The sequence below is a fragment of the Pipistrellus hanaki genome (genome assembly GCF_964339955.1).
Source record: "Pipistrellus hanaki genome assembly, chromosome: 1".
Classification (NCBI taxonomy): Eukaryota; Metazoa; Chordata; class Mammalia; order Chiroptera; family Vespertilionidae; genus Pipistrellus; species Pipistrellus hanaki.
This window is the reverse complement of record NC_140503.1, coordinates 197,641,197-197,658,146: the sequence shown is the minus strand read 5'-3', so window position 1 is coordinate 197,658,146 and position 16,950 is coordinate 197,641,197. Positions and strand designations below refer to the sequence as shown.

Here is a 16,950-nt window from a genome sequence, read left to right as displayed (position 1 = left end):
CCTGACAGACGGGGGTTGCGGGGGAGGCAGATGGTGTGTCCAGCTCACCAGGAGCCACAGTGCACTGACTCGGGCATGCCCCCATTCCACTGGCAGGGCAGACCTCCCGTGAGTGGAAAGAAAGCTGCCCGAGACTCCCCCTTCACGCAAGGGGCATAGGACCGGGCCTTCTTGTCTGCACGTTGCCTCTTCGGAATGAGAAGCACTGATTTCTACGGGCTCCGACTCGGCTACAGGAGATGAAAGGTGACAGGAAGTGTCAGGGTGGGCCGGCCACGCACGTGCAGGTTTCTCCCCAGGATTGTGATTGTCCGGTTTTTAGGGTGAATTTTCAACCTTTCCCACCCAGTGAACCTCTCTTGGAATGAAAGGGTGATTCTGGTTCTGAGTGTTTTGAGCTTTGGGATCTGGTATCGGGTTTTCCTGGGAAAAGAAACTGAGTTCAGCTCCAAGAGAGTCCTATCGTTGGATAAGTCTCAGTTTCCTGCAGGGCCAGGTGCTGCCAAGGGAAGCTTGCTTTATCGTTAAGGAAGGAACCTGGTGGAGCTGACCACGCCCCGTCCCCACAGGTGGACCTAGTGCTTGGTTCCACAGCCCCCTCACCGGCTGGAAGGTAGTCGTTTTCCTCTCTCTTTCCACTCTAGGGTCACGAGCTCCGTGTCTCCTCTTTAACATGCCTGTTCCTGGGGGCATGGAGGAGGCAGCCTTCACATTCTGTTGGAGAAGGGATGGGCTCGAGGTTCCAGGTGGGGCGGAACACTGACTGGGCCCTAAGCAGCTCTATCCTGCCCCCAATCCCACATGGCCCTAGGTCCGGTTGAATGAGAGAGGCAGCATTTGGAGGTTCCAGCCCTAATCTCACATCAGAAACAAAACATAAAAAACACCCTGGAGTGCTCCTCTTCCCGCCTCACCCGGCCTTCAGTGTAGTCGATTAATCCTGCAGAATTACCGGCTGGACCACGGGGCTCCAGCAGCCAGCAAGCAGGTCTCCGCAGGGGCTGCGGATGCCAGACCCGAAGCCTCACCTTCTGGGCCAGCTTAAGCCCCCTCTGCCTGCCAGTGAGGGCCAGGACAGAGCCCGCTGTGGGCAGGATGCCAAGAACACCCCTGATGGGAGGTCTTGGGGGAGGGAGGGCTGCCAGGATGCGGGGAGCGGCGGGCCCTCAGGACCCAAGATGCTCAGCGACACCTTCCTCTCCAGCCGCCTCGCCATGACGAAGACGGAGATCTGATTAAAAGCCCCATCGGTGGGAAGCCCTCCCATAATTTTGACGGACATGAAACGCTAATAAAAAACACATCTCTGATGACACCAAATGCTGACACAAGGAGGGATGCCAGGAACCAGCCATATGGCGGCCACAATGGCCCTGTTTGCAGCGGCACATCCTCGGCGGGAGAGATGACACTGAGATGCGTGAAGACCCGCATTTAATAAACCACAGGGCGCTGGCATCACCGTCACCGGGATCTTCACAGATTGCGGCAGGAGCGGTGTCTCTGCTCGCCGGCAGACTGGGAGGGGTTCTGGGGGAAAGCAGCTTTTCAGAGCTGTTCTGGCAGCGCATGCTTTCCAGTCCCCGGTGCTGCCCAGGTGTCCTCAGGCCACGTCCCGCCGCCCTTCATGTTTGCACGGTGCTCCTGGCGCCTCCATCCTCTGGTGGCTCCTGGCCATCTTCCCCAGTGGGTGCTTCTTCGGCTGCTGTCTGGCTGGATGCCGAGGGGTCCTGGCAAGACCTGGGCAGCTGCTGCTGCTCCGAAGGCAGGCCCGGCTGGGACAGTCCCTCCAGGGGACCCTCTCCCCTGAGCCCCGCCGGTTCTGCAGCTGCCTGCTCCCCTGTCAGTTTTGTGGCCTCCCTCCCAGGCCTGTGGCCTTCTTCCTCCACCGCAGGTAACGAGGGTGATGAAGGATGAAAGTGCTGGCGTAGGGGCCCGTGGCTCTGATTTGCTGGGGAGCTGACAGCCGCCCGCCCGGCGTCCTCCGGTGCTGTCAGCACCTCGGCAGCCGCACAGCTTTCATCTCCATCTTGCTCTTGCGTCTGAGCCTCTCCTGGAACAGAGCGAGGACAGCATCAAGCCTCTGGCTGGAAGGCAGCCCTCACTCCCTCCCGAGCTCTCCCTACCTCCACCCACTGGCACAGGGCCTCGGAGACAGACAATGGTGCTCCTGGACCCCCCACTCCCCTTGCTGAAGGGGGACACTGGGCCCAAGTTCAAAGAGAAAGCAGCAGGCACTTGGGTGATGATGACTGTGTCACTGAGGCAGAGAAAGGGAGCACCAGGGCCATTTCGTAACCCATCCTGCCCAGGCCCTCCCTACCTCCCGTGTCACTCTCTAGCCCTGGCCCCTTAAATTATTTGAGGACAAAGGTTTTGTGCTCTTTAGAAGGGAAAAGGGATTCTGTCTGCCTTGGGGGGCACAGAAGTGCATTCTCCATCAGCCCTGCAGTCTTTGATGCAGATGCTGAAGTTTCCTTCATTTTAAATAAAACCATCATATGCAAAGGCAGCTTCAAGCTCCCTGTCCCCAGCTAACCTGCCCCTGAACCCCCTTCTCTGCACAACAGAAATTCTCCAGCTGCAACTGGGTAGAGGCAGGAGAGAGGAGGGTCCCCAAGAGCCGGTGTCAGGCTCCCATTTTCCTACTCACTGGCTTGGTGACCCAAGGACCTGTCTGGCCTCCTTCTCCCAGAACAAAATGAGGCAGGACTCTCCGAGGTCTCTTTCCGACCTAACAAGCAAAGGGGGCTCTGCATGACCGGGAAGCAGCTGGGGAGCGAGCTTTTGGGTTCCCAGAAGTGAGGTTTTCTTAGCCCAGGGGACACACAGGGATGAAACATATGGAAGAGGCTGGCTGCTGGGTGGGTGCCTCCAGGGGCGGGGGTGCTGGGAGCACTTCCTGGTCCCCCCAATGGAACCAGAGTCGAATCCCACCACCACCAGGCCTGAAATGTATGCAGGTGCGCTTCAGGCTGGAATACCGGAGAACCGAGGGTGAACTGTCGGAGGGTTAGAAGGAAGTAGACCGGCCTGACCATGCATTTTCCTGTTAAAACCATCAGCTGGCGTCTTGTGGGTTTTAGGAGACATTTTGATTCCTTTCATGTAGGTCTTTCCCAGAGTCCTACCTGGTCTGCCCTGCTCTGCCCTGCAGCCTCATTTCCCACAGTTCGCTGGCCTATAGCGTCCTTCTGTCCATTCTGCGCTGCCTTTCAGTCTGCCTGCATCATCTAGCTTCCTCCCTCTCTAAAGGGGATTATACCAGCTCACGCTTAGTAGGTGCTTTTCTGTGCTAGGCTTGGTACTCAGCATTTTACACGTTTACCTTCTTCCAGAATATATGCAGGGATTTCACCTGACTTGTTCACAGTGCTTGGAACATTCTAAGCATTCAAGAATGTTAAAAAAAAAAAAAAAAAAAAAAAAGCTCTAGTCAGTTTGGCTCATTGGATAGAGCTTCGGAACCTCCGACTGAGGGTGGCGGGTTCAATTCCAGTCAAAGACACATACCTGGGTTGCAGGTTTGATCCCTGGCCCCCTGGTCAGGATGCGTGTGTGAGGCAACCAATTGTGTGTTTCTCTCACATCTATGTGTCTTTCCTAATCACTTTTCTCTTGCCAACAGCAACCACTATCATACTTCAGATGCCAAGGATGAGTTTTGCCTGGTCTTTGAACTTCAAATACTGAAATCATACTGTATGTTCTAGTTTGTGTCTGTACAGGGAGATAATAGGTATATGGTGACTTTTTAAGAATTATTTAAATTTTTGAGGATTATTTATATAATTTAGAAATGTTACATATTTAAAAGTGCATAAATCTTGCCCTGGTCTGCTTGGCTCAGTGGATAGAGTGTCAGCCTGTGGACTGAAGGGACTCAGGTTTGATTCTGGCCAAGGGCACATGCCTGGGTGCTGGGCTCAATCCCCAGTAGAGGGTGTGCAGGAGGCAGCCAATTAATGATTCTCTCTCATCATTGATGTTTCTAGCTCTTTCTCCTTCTCCCTTACTCTCTGAAATCAATAAAGAAATAAAAAAATAAAAAATAAGTGTGCATAAATCTAAATAGATATAATCTAAAAAATAATGTATTTTAAAATATGGCTTAGAATTTCTGCAACATGTACTAATATTATTATGTGTGTGATCCGTTTGCATCCTATCTAATAAAAGAGTAATATGCAAATTGACTATCACTCCAACACACGAGATGGCTGCCCCCATGTGGTCAAGGTGGCTGCCCCCAAAAGGACACAAGATGGCCACCACAAGATGGCTGGCAAGGAAAGGTAGTTGTGTGCAATCAGGCTAGCAGGGGAGGACAATTAGAGGGGGCGGGCCAGGCCTGCAAGGAAGGGCAGTTGTGGAGAGGGGACCAGACCTGCAGAGAAGGGCAATTGAGGGGGGAGAACCAGGCCTGCAGGGGAGGGCAGTTGGAGGCAACCAGGCTGACAGGGGGATGGTTAGGGGGCAACCAGGCTGGCAGGGGAGGACAGTTAGGGCAATTGGGCCAACAGGGGAGCAATTAGGTGTCGATCAGGGTGGCAGGAGAGTGGTTAGGGGTGATCAGGCTGGCAAGCAGAAGCAGTTAGAAGCAATCAGGCAGGCATGCAGGCAAGCAGTTAGAAGTCAGCAGTCCTGGATTGTGAAAGGGATGTCCCAGATTGGAGAGGGTGCAGGCTGGGCTGAGGGACACACACACACACACACACACACACATACACACTGTGCACGAATTTCATGCATAGGCCTCTAGTTTTAATATAATACATAAAGATATTTCTTAAGAATAGAAACAGTTGAAATAGAGTAAAAAACAAACAAACCCCACAACAATAACAAAGATCAATGAAACCAAAAGATGATTTCTTGAAAAAATAAATAAGATTGATAAATCTTTAACCACACTCATTAAGAAAAAAAAAAGAGAGAGAGAGAGAGCATTCAAATAACTAAAATCAGAAATGGAAGAGAAGTGACAACTGATACCACAGAAATATAAAAGATTATGAGAAAATACTACTAACAATTATATGCCAACAAATTGGACAATCTGAAAGAAATGGGTAAATACCTAGAAACATACAATATTCCAAGACTGAAGAAAAAAGGAACAAAATCTGAACAGACTGATTACAAGCAACAAAAATCAAAGCAGTAATAAAAAACTCCCAACAAACGAAAGTCCTGGACAGATGCTTTCACAGATGAATTTTACCAAACATTCAAAGAAGAACTAACACCTATCCTTCTCAAATTATTCCAAAAATTCAAGAGAAGACTCTCAACCTCATTTTTATGAGGCCGGTATTATCTTGGTTCCAAAATTAGATGAAGACACTACAAAGAAAGAAAATTATAGGTCCATATCCCTGATTGATAGATACTAAAATCCTCAATAAAATATTAGCAAACCGAATTTAGCAATAAATTAAAAAGATCATACACCATAATCAAATGAGATTTATTCCTGACATACAAGGTTGGTTTAATATCTGCAAATCAATTCATGTGATACACCATTATTCTAATAATTATGTATGGTGCCAGGTAGGTACTTAAAATACTGAGGGGATTACTTTGTAAATTACACGATTATCTAGCTACTATGCTATACATGTAAAACTAATATAAAAAAATATTAAATGTCAACCATTATTGAAAAATAAATAATGGAATGTGCTTTGAGCTTCTAGTTATTTAATTTAAAAGCTGGATTTTTTTTTTTTTTTTTTTTTTAGCATTTAGTTACTTAAAATAGTAACTAAATAGTATTTAGTTACTTTAAAGTTTTAAGAAACTTAAAAATGGCTGAACCCTTGGAAAAATACTCAGAGAAATTTTAGAAGAAATGAAATGTTGGTGAGATCAAATGGACCATAAAGACTGAAATGAAGTCACTAAGGTGAAGAAGGGTGGGGCACAGTGAAGGAAGAGATGACTGTGGATAGAGTGGTGGCTATGAGAGCCAAACGGGGTGGCATCACGGGGGAAGACAATTGTGGGTCTCAGCCAGGGAGGTGTGACCGCCGTCTTCATACCCCATACCTCTCTAGTCCTTCTGATACACATTTGCTTCTCACCTTCAAAAGAAGCTGTTTTCTTTCTCTTTAGCCTTTTTGAGAAAAAGTCCCAGGGACAGAAATTCAACCAATCCACATTGCACTTTCTAAAGCGTGTACTTAGTCATGGACAACTATCACTCTCCTGTCAGTAAGTACTGTACCTGAAAATGAGACCGTTACTTATACTTACAATGAAACTCATAGTATAAATGAGTGACTAAAGCAAGCCTTGATTTAAAAGAAAGTCCAATCTGTTCAGCCAGGATAATTAGGTTAGTTCCTTATGGGTTCCTTTGCTTCTAGTCCCCTGCTCTAATCCAACCTGTTGGGAGAGGGGCCTTCCCTAAAGCTTTGCGACTCTACATGGGGTCCCTGGCCTGGCTGTGGTGCATCAGCTGGGAGCTTGTTCAAATGCAAGCTCTCAGGCCCCACCCCAGACCCACTGGTTCAGAATCTGTATTTTAACGAAATCCCAAGCAATCTGGGTGCACATTGCAGTTTGAGAAACATTGTGAGCTTAAAACTCAAACCTGACCACGCCTTTCCCAGCTGTCAAAACTCCAGCCTGCCACAGCCACAGGACAAAGCCCAGGCCATTAGTCTGAGATTCAAGGCCTTCAGTGACCCAACATCTATTGACCTTTCTGGCTGAATCCCAACTCTCCTTATAACCCTAGGCTCCAGCCACATGGAACCTTCACATCATCCCAGCTCTACCCGCTGCACCTCTGCTTAGGGGGTCTATGCCTTCATGACCATCACTCCTGTATGTATCCAGATGGCCACCTTCTCCATGAAGTCCATCTGATTAAATCTGGTCAGAAGTCATCCCCCCAATGTCCTAATCCCCACAAGGTTGTTTCTGGACTCCAAGAGAACATAGTACTTTTTATTACCATTGAATGATTGATTATCCATGTATAGTTAACTTATAAAACCCACCTGAGTTATCAAATCTTACCTGGTTAATTTTTTAACTTTGCCATTGTTCTATAGTAGAGGTTCAATAAATAGCTGGTTAAATGTTTGAATCTATGGACATATACTCGTGAATCAGTGGATATATTAGCATATTGAAACATTATACATTAATTAATAAAGCAATCCTCGAATTTATAGTGTTTGTTCCCGATTGTATTCAGGTTGCTACCTGAAAAATTCTTAAAATGCATTTACAGGGGGTAAAAAGAGAAAGATTTCTAACTCACATAACATTCAGGTAGCCCAGGGAAGTAATTACATAATTTTCACACTAACAAATTAAAATTTTATAGCGGCTTGTGCAGGGGACATGGGAAATACCGAGTCAAAATGAGCAAGTTTCCAGAACAGAGTGAGAAGCCTTATCCTGGAGGAGTAATAGTTAGTCTTTTCTGCAGCCACACTTCCCACCAGCCTGAGGTGAATAAACTCCTTCTGGAAATCACTCTTATGATGCTACTTCTTCCAGGACACTTAACAGTATATTCTAATGGCCCTGAAAAAATTAATTAACCTTACCAGTGAGAACCCCACCCCTACACCATTTGCAGTGTTTATACCATGGGTCATGTTCATCTCCTCAGCCTTAATTTACATCTAAGTGAGGGGGGTCTAAATTACCGCAGGGGACTTTTGGTCGCTGGCACTTTGCCTTGTGCCATTTCTTTAGGTGACAGTCTGCTCAGAATCAACTGTGTGAATCCTTTTGAAAATGGCAAGCCTTTGAGATGAGCAGGGAGAACTTTTAAACTTTGCTTCTTGGGTCTGGGGAGGGGAACAGCACTGTGGTCATCAGTAGAGGTTGAAACGCAGTTGCAGAAGGGGATGGAAAAGGCAGAAATTCTATAGTTGGGTTCTATCGGGGATTGTTTTCTGAGAAAGGCTAGCTTTTCAGAGCCTCAGGACCTTAATATACATGGGCCAGGCTCCAGGAGTGGCTTATGGGTCTGCAACAGATTTATCAAAACACTCCTTCCCTTTGTTTATCCAACAGGTACATAAAAAATATACTCAAGCCACTGACAAAGAAAATTTGCTGAAAATGTCACAACTGTTGAGCCAAAACAAGGACCTTGGCTACTTGCCATGGGAACAAAATCTTCCTTTCATTCTGTGATTCTGGGACATTAATGCTGAAGTTGTGGGAATCCCATCTTCCCTGTGAGAACAGAGGCATGGCATTGCCATTTTCATACAAGAGAGATTTCTGATGTGGTCCAGAGTAGGAAAATATTATTACAAATAATAGTAATTATTCTGTGCTGTTTTAGCCAACAGAATTAGGGTCATTAATACTTATTAGTAACAATACACATATTAATAATGACGAGGCAGCCAACGGATACAAATGCATTATGACACAAATAGTGTGGAAAGAGAAATATATTTTCTCAAAAAAAATAAAAATAAAAATGAAGAAACAGTAGCTCTTTGAAAGAAAGATTGCTAGGTCCCTAAAAATGTGCTCCACACCGGCTCCATTGGCCCAATGGGGACATTCGTCTTCTTTTGTTAACCGGTCTCTGATGGGCTTTGTCCTCCGAGCGGGAGCTGCTTTCAGCTGGAATTAATCAGAGATGCTGCAGTGATGAGGAGGCCATCCCAGACATGACAGCCGCGACATAAATGCTTCCTTGTTCCACCGTGCTGGTGCAGGCCCGGCTGGAACAATGAGAGCTAATGATGGAACCTGGGAAGCGATCATTGTGAATCAGGCCATTACATATGCCTTCCTGGTGAAAATCAAGCCAGCCTCAGGCTCCCTTTCAGTGTAGCAGCCCGGGTCCCCCTGGGGGCTCAGCAGCCCGGAGCAGACAGAGGGCTTCGCTCTCCATGTGGATATCAGATGCTGGTAGGGAATGGCTACCAGCTAAGACATCTTCCGGACTGCACAGCAGGCCACACTATGTTTCAGACCAGCCTTGCAAATAGCCACGTGCTGCTGGGCTGGAAAAAGACCCAACCTTGCCTTCTGGCCAGTTGTGTGACCCACCCAGGTCAGGGGCTCTATCCAGGCATTCTCCCAGCATGTGCATGGGGGACCACTCTTGAAATCCCAGACCTGTCCTAGCTCCTATTCTTACTGTCCTGGCACTAGGATGAGTGATTAGCACAGGCTTCAAAACACAGCTGTCCAGATGTGTGCGTGAGCTTGTGGAGCTCATCTGACCCGAAGACTTGTAATCAATAATACACAGTTGCTGCTTTCAGGGTAGTTTGTTATACAAATAGCTGACTGGTTCAGCTGGTTAGTACAGTTTGATGGAAGCACAGTTTTCATATCAGAGAAACCTAAGTACATTTAGAAAGGCAGGCCAGGCCAGGTTGCAGAGCTGTGACTTTAAGTGGAAGATAGCTGAGAGCCACTTGAGAGTTCTGGGAAGGGTGCGAGCAGGATGGAAATCAGTGCTCCAGAGGCTTCACGTTAATGCAGCAGGATGAAGATGGGATGAAGACAGGAGAGTCTGGGAGGCAGGAAACCTAGGATGGAAGCCCTGCCGAGGAGGTAAAGTGGGCCTAAGGTGGTAGGAATGGAGGTACAGAAACTCTGAAGAAAGGTTTGGCTAAAGACTAGGAGTGGACCGGGAAGGAAAGTTGACAGTGGTCAATGATGGCTCTAAGGTTTCAAGCCTGGAGAGCTGCTGAGAGGGAAACAACAAAGGGAGGAGGCAGGAAGAGTTGGGGGTGTCATACTTGAGGAGTCCAGGGAGTATTTCGGTGGGAAAGATTGAGCTTTGGGAAATGTGGGACTGTAACTCTGTAAAGGGACCTGGATGTAGGGACAATTTTGAGAGTATTTTCATAGAGGTGATGGCCGAAGGCATGGTTCTGAGCAAGAGAAGATGGAGAGGAAATGTAGATGTTCATGAAAGGATCTTGACACCGCATGCAAGGTGTATTAGTCAGGTACTGCTGTGTAACAAATTACTTCAAAACTTAGCAGCTTAAGACTCAGGAGCCTGGAAGTTGTTTATATGGGTGGTTCTAGCTAATGGCTTTTCATAGGGTTGAATGCCAAATGTTGACATCTGAAGGCTTGACTAGGCCTGGAGAAACTGCCTCCAGAGTGGCCCCTCACATGGCTGATGCTGGTGGCTTCAGCTCCACACCACGTGACTAGCATGAAGGGCTGCTTGAGTACCTTCCTGACATGGCAGCCAGCTTCCTCCAGAGTGAATAATCCAAACAGAGAGAGAGAGCAAGGCAGACACTAAATGTCTTTTATGACCTAGACTGGGGAGTTACATACCATCACTTCTACTGTATTCTGTACAATACAGTTCAAACCTGACACAGTGCAAGAGAGGACCACAGTAGGTCATAAATACCAGCAGAAGGGGATCAAGCGGGGCCATTTTGGAAGCTGGCAACCACACTGGAAATGGAGGAAGAAGACAGGCCAGACTTAGAAAGATGTGAAGGATAGTTGATGTGAAGGATAGAAACAAGGCTGCCACATGGGAAGAGATCTACCCTCATACCTGCTGGTTCCTCTGGCACCCTAAATGGTCCCCTTCAGAACACCCTGCCTCCAGAAAGTGTGCCTGGAGGTAGATACAACTTTTTCTCCATGCAACTGATTCCCAGGTCACATATCATGTGCCAGGCAATGTGCCAAGATTTCCCTGAAGTTGGCACTTATACGTAGGAAGACTGAGACTGAACTTACTAGCCCAAGTTCTCACAGCCAATACAACGTGGGACTGGAATAGAAATCCAAGCTGTTCAACACACTGAGCCCTCACTCTTAACCTCTGTGCCACCATCCAGAGAGTGCAGGGCCTGCATTTTTTTTTTTTTTTTTTTTTTTTTTTTTGCTGGAAACTCCAAACAAGATGAACCCATGGGAGCAACAAGAAAGGATAAGAAAGAAACACAAGGAATGACCCAGCAGTGCCACAGAGATGGACGGGACTGAGGTCCACTGAGCACTCTTCTGTCCCAGGCACAGGCCACGCAAGGACCAAGAAGTCGGGGTGTGCTTACCGTCCTTGGGGTTCACTTGGTCCTCAGGGTGCTGCTCGGCAAACTTCAGCAGTGGGGACCTGGACCTCTGAGTGGTGGGGAGAGTGGGGTCGCTGAACATTATGGTGTCCTTGCCCCCTGTCGTGGAGAAGGGGAAATTGGACATATTAGTCCTCAATGGAGTTGCTGCTGCTTTCAACCCTGCCCCTATGGTGGACTGGCTTTGAATAAGGCACCTTCTTCAGTCGTAGGTAACACTGGGAAGGGCAATAGAGAGCAGGTGCTTTCTCTCATGTGAGGACAGGGAATAGCTGTCTATGAGTCCTGAGAGTCTGCTCAGGGCATAGATGCCCACAAACACCTATATGTTAGCTGAAAACTGAGTGACACTGATCAGAGTGAGTTAATAACAATAACAACAGCATCACCGTGCTTTGGAACCGCCCTACAGTATTTGTGTTCTGGACTACATCACTTGCTAGCTGTGCAACTTCTGTTCTCTGAGCCACAGAACCCTCATCTGTTAAATAAGGGCAAATAATAGCACCCACCTCACTAGGTGGTTTTGATGAATTAATTCACATCAAGCACTTAGGCATTCAGTCAGCACTGGGTAAATGCCAGCTATTCAAATTATTACTTTAGAAGGCACTTTCATAGCACTGTCATAGACACTCTATCTGATTTAATTTGATTTGGTCATTAAGATTGAAAAATAACTCTGTCATAAGTCAGGCAGTATTAGGTTCCTCAAATTACCATAGCCACTAGTAAACTTTCACTTAGAACATATAGTCCCAGACTAGCTGCAACCTTGGATCGATTTGTATGAACTCCCTAAGTGGACGGAGAAAATTTGAAGCAGAGAGAAGGAGGAAAGGGAAACCATTACAACTCTATCTCAAGGTTAGTTATGGAGTAAGGAGCAGGGAAGTCTGACTTTGAAAGTGAGCACCTTGAACACAGACACAAAAGGTGTGGGCAGAAAATGATGCTGCCACAGCAGTGAAGACAGATTCAAAGATCTTTCTTAGGAGAATCTGGTTCTATGGTTCCTAACTCAGTCCAGATTCCATCTATATTAACTACATTGAGCTCTAATCTGATGGCCTGCTGTTGCAGTTTCCCTTTGGTTTGTAGGACTGGAGGATGAGGAGTGGGCAAGGGGCCCACCAACTAGAGTCAAACCACAACTACTGGAGAAGGTTCCATTGAACTGGTGTTTGGACTTCTGGAAGCCTCCCTGATTCCTTTGTTAAGCTAATGCTTAACGTGGAGAAGAGAGAATTAAATGAAAAACTCCAAGAGCCAGGCTCCATTCTTGCCATATTTGTTCTGGCTTATCGTGTCTCTTTCTAGAGTATGAACACACACAGGGCACCTCCTTTCTGAGTTCCCCAAGCACCATTCTCCACACAGAGGCCAGCACAGAGCTGGGAGAATGAGGCTTCCAGGAAGGGGCTGGGAGGGCAGATGGTCATTCCTTCTGGAGGGGTGTAGAAGATAGGGCCAACCCACACTCTGGCTTCCTCACAATAACCCATACCTTTTCCACCTCTCAGAGATGGGATACACAGTGTGGAATATGCTTTGCTATCCAGATGACTCCTCCACAGGCTGTGACATTTGTCAGACTTGTCTACATCAAGAGCTACATACGCTTGACGGAGAGAGTGGAGAAGGAGGGAGAAGAGAGTCAAAGAAACATCACAGCATGTTCCATGCCCTACAGTAATTCTGCCTTGTAGCAACAAATGGTTGGCTCTTTCACCGCTGGTCTTTGGTGTCTCAGAAGAGACTGTCTTGACTTCTGACTTTCTCTTTTCCAATCCAACTTGCTTTGTGAACCATTCCTCATCTGAACTACCCTATGGTCTCTTCTCTGAATTGTATTTCCTAGGACAGGTGGCACATGGAATGATGAGCTGAACACCTGGGTTCTAACACCGGCTACTGTGGTCTCAGGTATCATCTAACTTTCTGTGTTCCTTAAGAAACCTTCCTTACCTAAAATGAGGGGATTAGACTAGCACAGGAAAGAGAAAAATGTTTTTTCACATGTCAACTCTGACCAAAGGTGGCTTCCTGGAAAACCAACAGTGGAAGGCTGTTCTGAGGGCCACAAGTGAGATCATCAAAGAAGAGCAATGAAATTGATTAGCAATGTCTGCCACTACCATGGGAATGGGTGTGGTGTATATACACCATGTATCTTAGTATTTGTCATCTTTGAACATTTTGTTCTCCACTGTCCTTCCAGGGCTAGTATTCAGTGACACCTCACACACCAACATCTTTACCTAAAGCACTGAATTATATGCCATTTCCCTCTTTCCTCTCACTTCTTGATGTACATCCCTCTTGCATCTGTAATGAGACTGTGGGTTCTTGGAGCAGGTGAGGGGCATCTCTAGAATGGCTGGTACAGAACTAAACTCAAAAAGTGATGCCCAAAAAGGTATCAACAGATTGAAGGGCTGATTTACTGGAGGAAACCCTGATAATTTCAAGACAATGGTGAATAAGAGAGCTAGCAACTCTCTGAAACCATTGAGACTCAGTTCCCTCCTTCTGGCTGAAACATTATGATTTGGCTCCCACTTGGGGAAAGAAAGAGGAAGAGAAAGAAGAGGAGAAGGAAGAGGAAGGATGAAAAGGTAGAAAAAAAGAAGAGGATGACCAGGAGGAGAAGGAAGAGGAGGGAGAAAGAACATACTGCTTCTTGCTCCATAATTAGATTCATAAACCAATGGTGCCATAACACAATGAGCAGGCAGAGGGACTGGTCTGATTTATGCTGGAAGAGGCCCACCCCTTACTCTCACACGGCTTTGAGAAGGATCATAAGGCGCTGCTTCCTTGTAACATCCTTCATCGCTGTGCCAGGGCCATGCTGTTCCACTGGGAAATGGCAATCCTTTTTCCCGCCCTCCCACTTTGTATCTATGTGGAAGCCAGAGATGAGAACTAACATGGCCATGGCATAAAATCCATTTAGCGGGGTTCCTCAAAGCTAATTTCACCATTTAATATTTGCTTTGTGTTAATTAAATTCTCCATTTCAATGGACTGTGCTAATCAGGGAAGTGCAAGCATACATAGAGAATGCATTTCTATTTATTTACATGCGGGGCAGATACTTATGCACTAATGATATTAGCCACAAACACAGAAATGTCGAATGGAACATACTCCCAAATCCTACTGAAATGTTGTAGCTCAGGCCTTCAGGCAGCAAAAGGAAGGAAAGAGACAATTGTTATCACACAATAGCCATTCGAACCTAGACCAAACATCACCAGAAAGAGAAAATCCTCAGCATTCATTGTTATTCAACTCGCAGCTTTTTACATAAGTTGTAGAAATAAAACATTGTGAAATTTCACTAAGTCATTTGAAGAGGGGGTGGGAAATCCGAACTTGAGTACAAGCACAGAAATAGCAATCTGACTGCACAAATAAACAACAAATGTGCCTGGCTGTGTTGAAATTCAATGCAATAAAAGAAAAGGCCTTCAAAGAAGATAAGGTTTTAACCGCTTCAAAAGGTTCTTGTGCAAAATGGATCATTCAAATCCCCAGGATGGCACTCGCCACTAATTAGTTTTGTTAGGTCTTTTGACATCAAGTTCAAGGAATCGCTGCTCAAAATTCCAATTTATGAAACACACTTCCAGGCGACCTAAGGCAGCAATTCAGATTTACATTAACAAACATGCTGTTGTTCGTACCCCTGTGGCAATGTTCATTCCCCGGACGTTATAGGGAAGCAACAGGTAGGAGTCAAGGGTAGAGGAGACTAGCTTGTGTAGAAAGGTTAAGTAACTAAAAATATATGTATCTACAACGTGGCTTCTAGGGGGAGAGGAGGCGATGGAAAATGGTAAGTACAAGTTTCTGGGACGTATAAAGGAAAAGGGGGAAGAGCTGACTGAGGCCAATGAAGGGGTTTTGCTACCAAGACAAGCAGAATAAATAGATAGTTAATACTGTGTACAACTTCGGGAAAAAAAAAAATCCCCACAGGAAATTTTGATCTTTAAGCTACATTAAAAATGGGATGGGCGAAGAGAGGATAAGGAGGTTGGTAAGTGAATGAGGGTTAGAATATTTGTTTTTTTCTTATTTTCACTTTTAGGGTTTATGATTAAATTGAACAAATCTTTATAAGACACCTATGGTGACAAAAATGAAGCAATTTACTCTATTCACAAAGTTTACAAAAAACGTATAGCCACATGGAGAGACTGTTTCAGATTTATGTTAGCGAAACTTCATAGTTATGTAGATGAGAACCTGCATATGCATTGTACTTTACTGATTTCCCTCCAAAATGATGGTTTCTAAGTTTCAAGCACTTGTAGATTTCTCAGCACTTATCTTAGAATACAAGGACATTGAAAAGGTAGAATCTTCTTTGCAAATTATGAGAGCACTTCCCTTTTTTTAAAAAAAAAGAAAAGAAAAGAAAAACAAGTTTTATAATGTACTGCTTACCTGGAAGACTCCACAAACCAGAAACTTCCAGAGTTCTTAATTTTTTCTCCAGTTCAGCCACCCGATTCCCTAGGATTCTGGAAAAAGGGAGAATATTGCAGCAGACAGATTAGTAGGCATCTCATCATCTCACAAGCTTATGAGCAGGCTACTTGGGAAACTCACTAGTACACTAATAAAAAATATTTTGAGATTAAACAGACATGCTAAAAATGGAATACACACACATGCACACTCTATTGAAATAACATAAAAAGTGCATAATTTTTTTAAATATTAAAATGTTGCCATTGAAGTGATTCCTCTCCCAAAAAGGTAGTTTCTCTGAGAAGCTAAACAATTATCCAGCCATTGCCCAAACATCTTGCAGAATTTCTATTTAGGAATTGCTCATTGCTAAAAGTGACTACTTATTTTGAATACCCTTAGTAGTATCACACCTTGAATCTTTGAAGGTAGATCTGAGTTTTGGAAACAATCAAGTCTAACAAATACCATGCATGAATATACTTGGTAATGTTGCTTTGAGTCAATAAAATAATAATATCTGCCCTCTTAGAACTAACCTATGTTGGACTGATGACTTGCTATCTAGCATAAGGCCTGGTAGATGCTCAAAAATGTATTTGATTAAATAAATGCTTTTCTCATGACTTGTAATTATCAATGTAGAATCCTATATAATAAAAGGCTAATATGCAAATTGACTAATATGCGGAACAACCTGTCACTAGGATGCACATTGACCACCAGGAGGCAGATGCTCAGTGCAGGAGCTGGCCCCTGGTAGTCAGTGTGCTCCCACAGGGGAAGCACCACTGAGCCAGAAGCCAGGCTCACAGTTGGCCTTGGGCTCATGGCTGGCGAGTGCAGTGGTGGTGGCAGGAGCCTCTACTGCCTCCGAGACAGCAAGGCAGCACTAAGGAATGGGCATCAGCCATCAGTGACCAACCTCCCCAACCCACTCTTTCCCCCTTCCTTCCTCCCCCCCCCCCCCCGCCCCCCTGCCCCAGGCTCCCGGAGTAAGCGAGGGTGCAGGCTGGGCTGAGGGACTTCTAGTTTAAAGATATAAACATTTCTAAAGAACTCTCAGTGATTGCAAAAATCACTAGAATCATGATATTGCTTCCCAAGGTGACCATTCTGACTCACTGATATGTGAGTTCTGGAATGAGTATTTGAATTAGACTACACTACTTACCTGGAAGTCAAACTTTGTATATATGCATGGAAAGACATAAATGTGGGCATATATTTCCCCTCCTTTACAGAAAATTAAATATGTTGGGAAATAATTAGATAGTTATCTAAAACTTCAGTCACTTCCCATTGGTTTGGAAATTGAAAAAAGTCTTTATTGGAGAATATTCATGGCACTGCTGTGCTAAAATGATGCAGAAATATCCCTTAATAGCAAAGTTTCAGTTCTTTTCAA

At 45.6% G+C, this 16,950-nt stretch overlaps 1 protein-coding gene across 7 annotated transcripts in view; it reads right to left on the bottom strand.

Annotated features, from left to right (window-relative positions):
• Positions 1–1,417: 1,417 nt before the first annotated feature.
• The window catches only part of CCDC149 (coiled-coil domain containing 149), a 93,761-nt gene continuing 78,228 nt past the window's right edge, over positions 1,418–16,950 (bottom strand). For 4 of the 7 annotated variants that reach the window (XM_084890630.1, XM_084890624.1, XM_084890628.1 and 1 more), the window contains 3 exons: positions 15,516–15,592; positions 11,040–11,156; positions 1,418–2,053 (listed from right to left, as the gene is read on the bottom strand). In XM_084890630.1, coding sequence (XP_084746756.1) covers positions 1,626–2,053; positions 11,040–11,156; positions 15,516–15,592 — 622 coding nt within the window. In that variant the 3' untranslated portion in view covers positions 1,418–1,625. Of the gene's footprint in view, positions 2,054–11,039; positions 11,157–14,210; positions 14,244–15,515; positions 15,593–16,950 lie in introns of all 7 variants that reach the window. The other 3 variants (XM_084890629.1, XM_084890625.1, XM_084890626.1) reach the window with 1 other exon arrangement.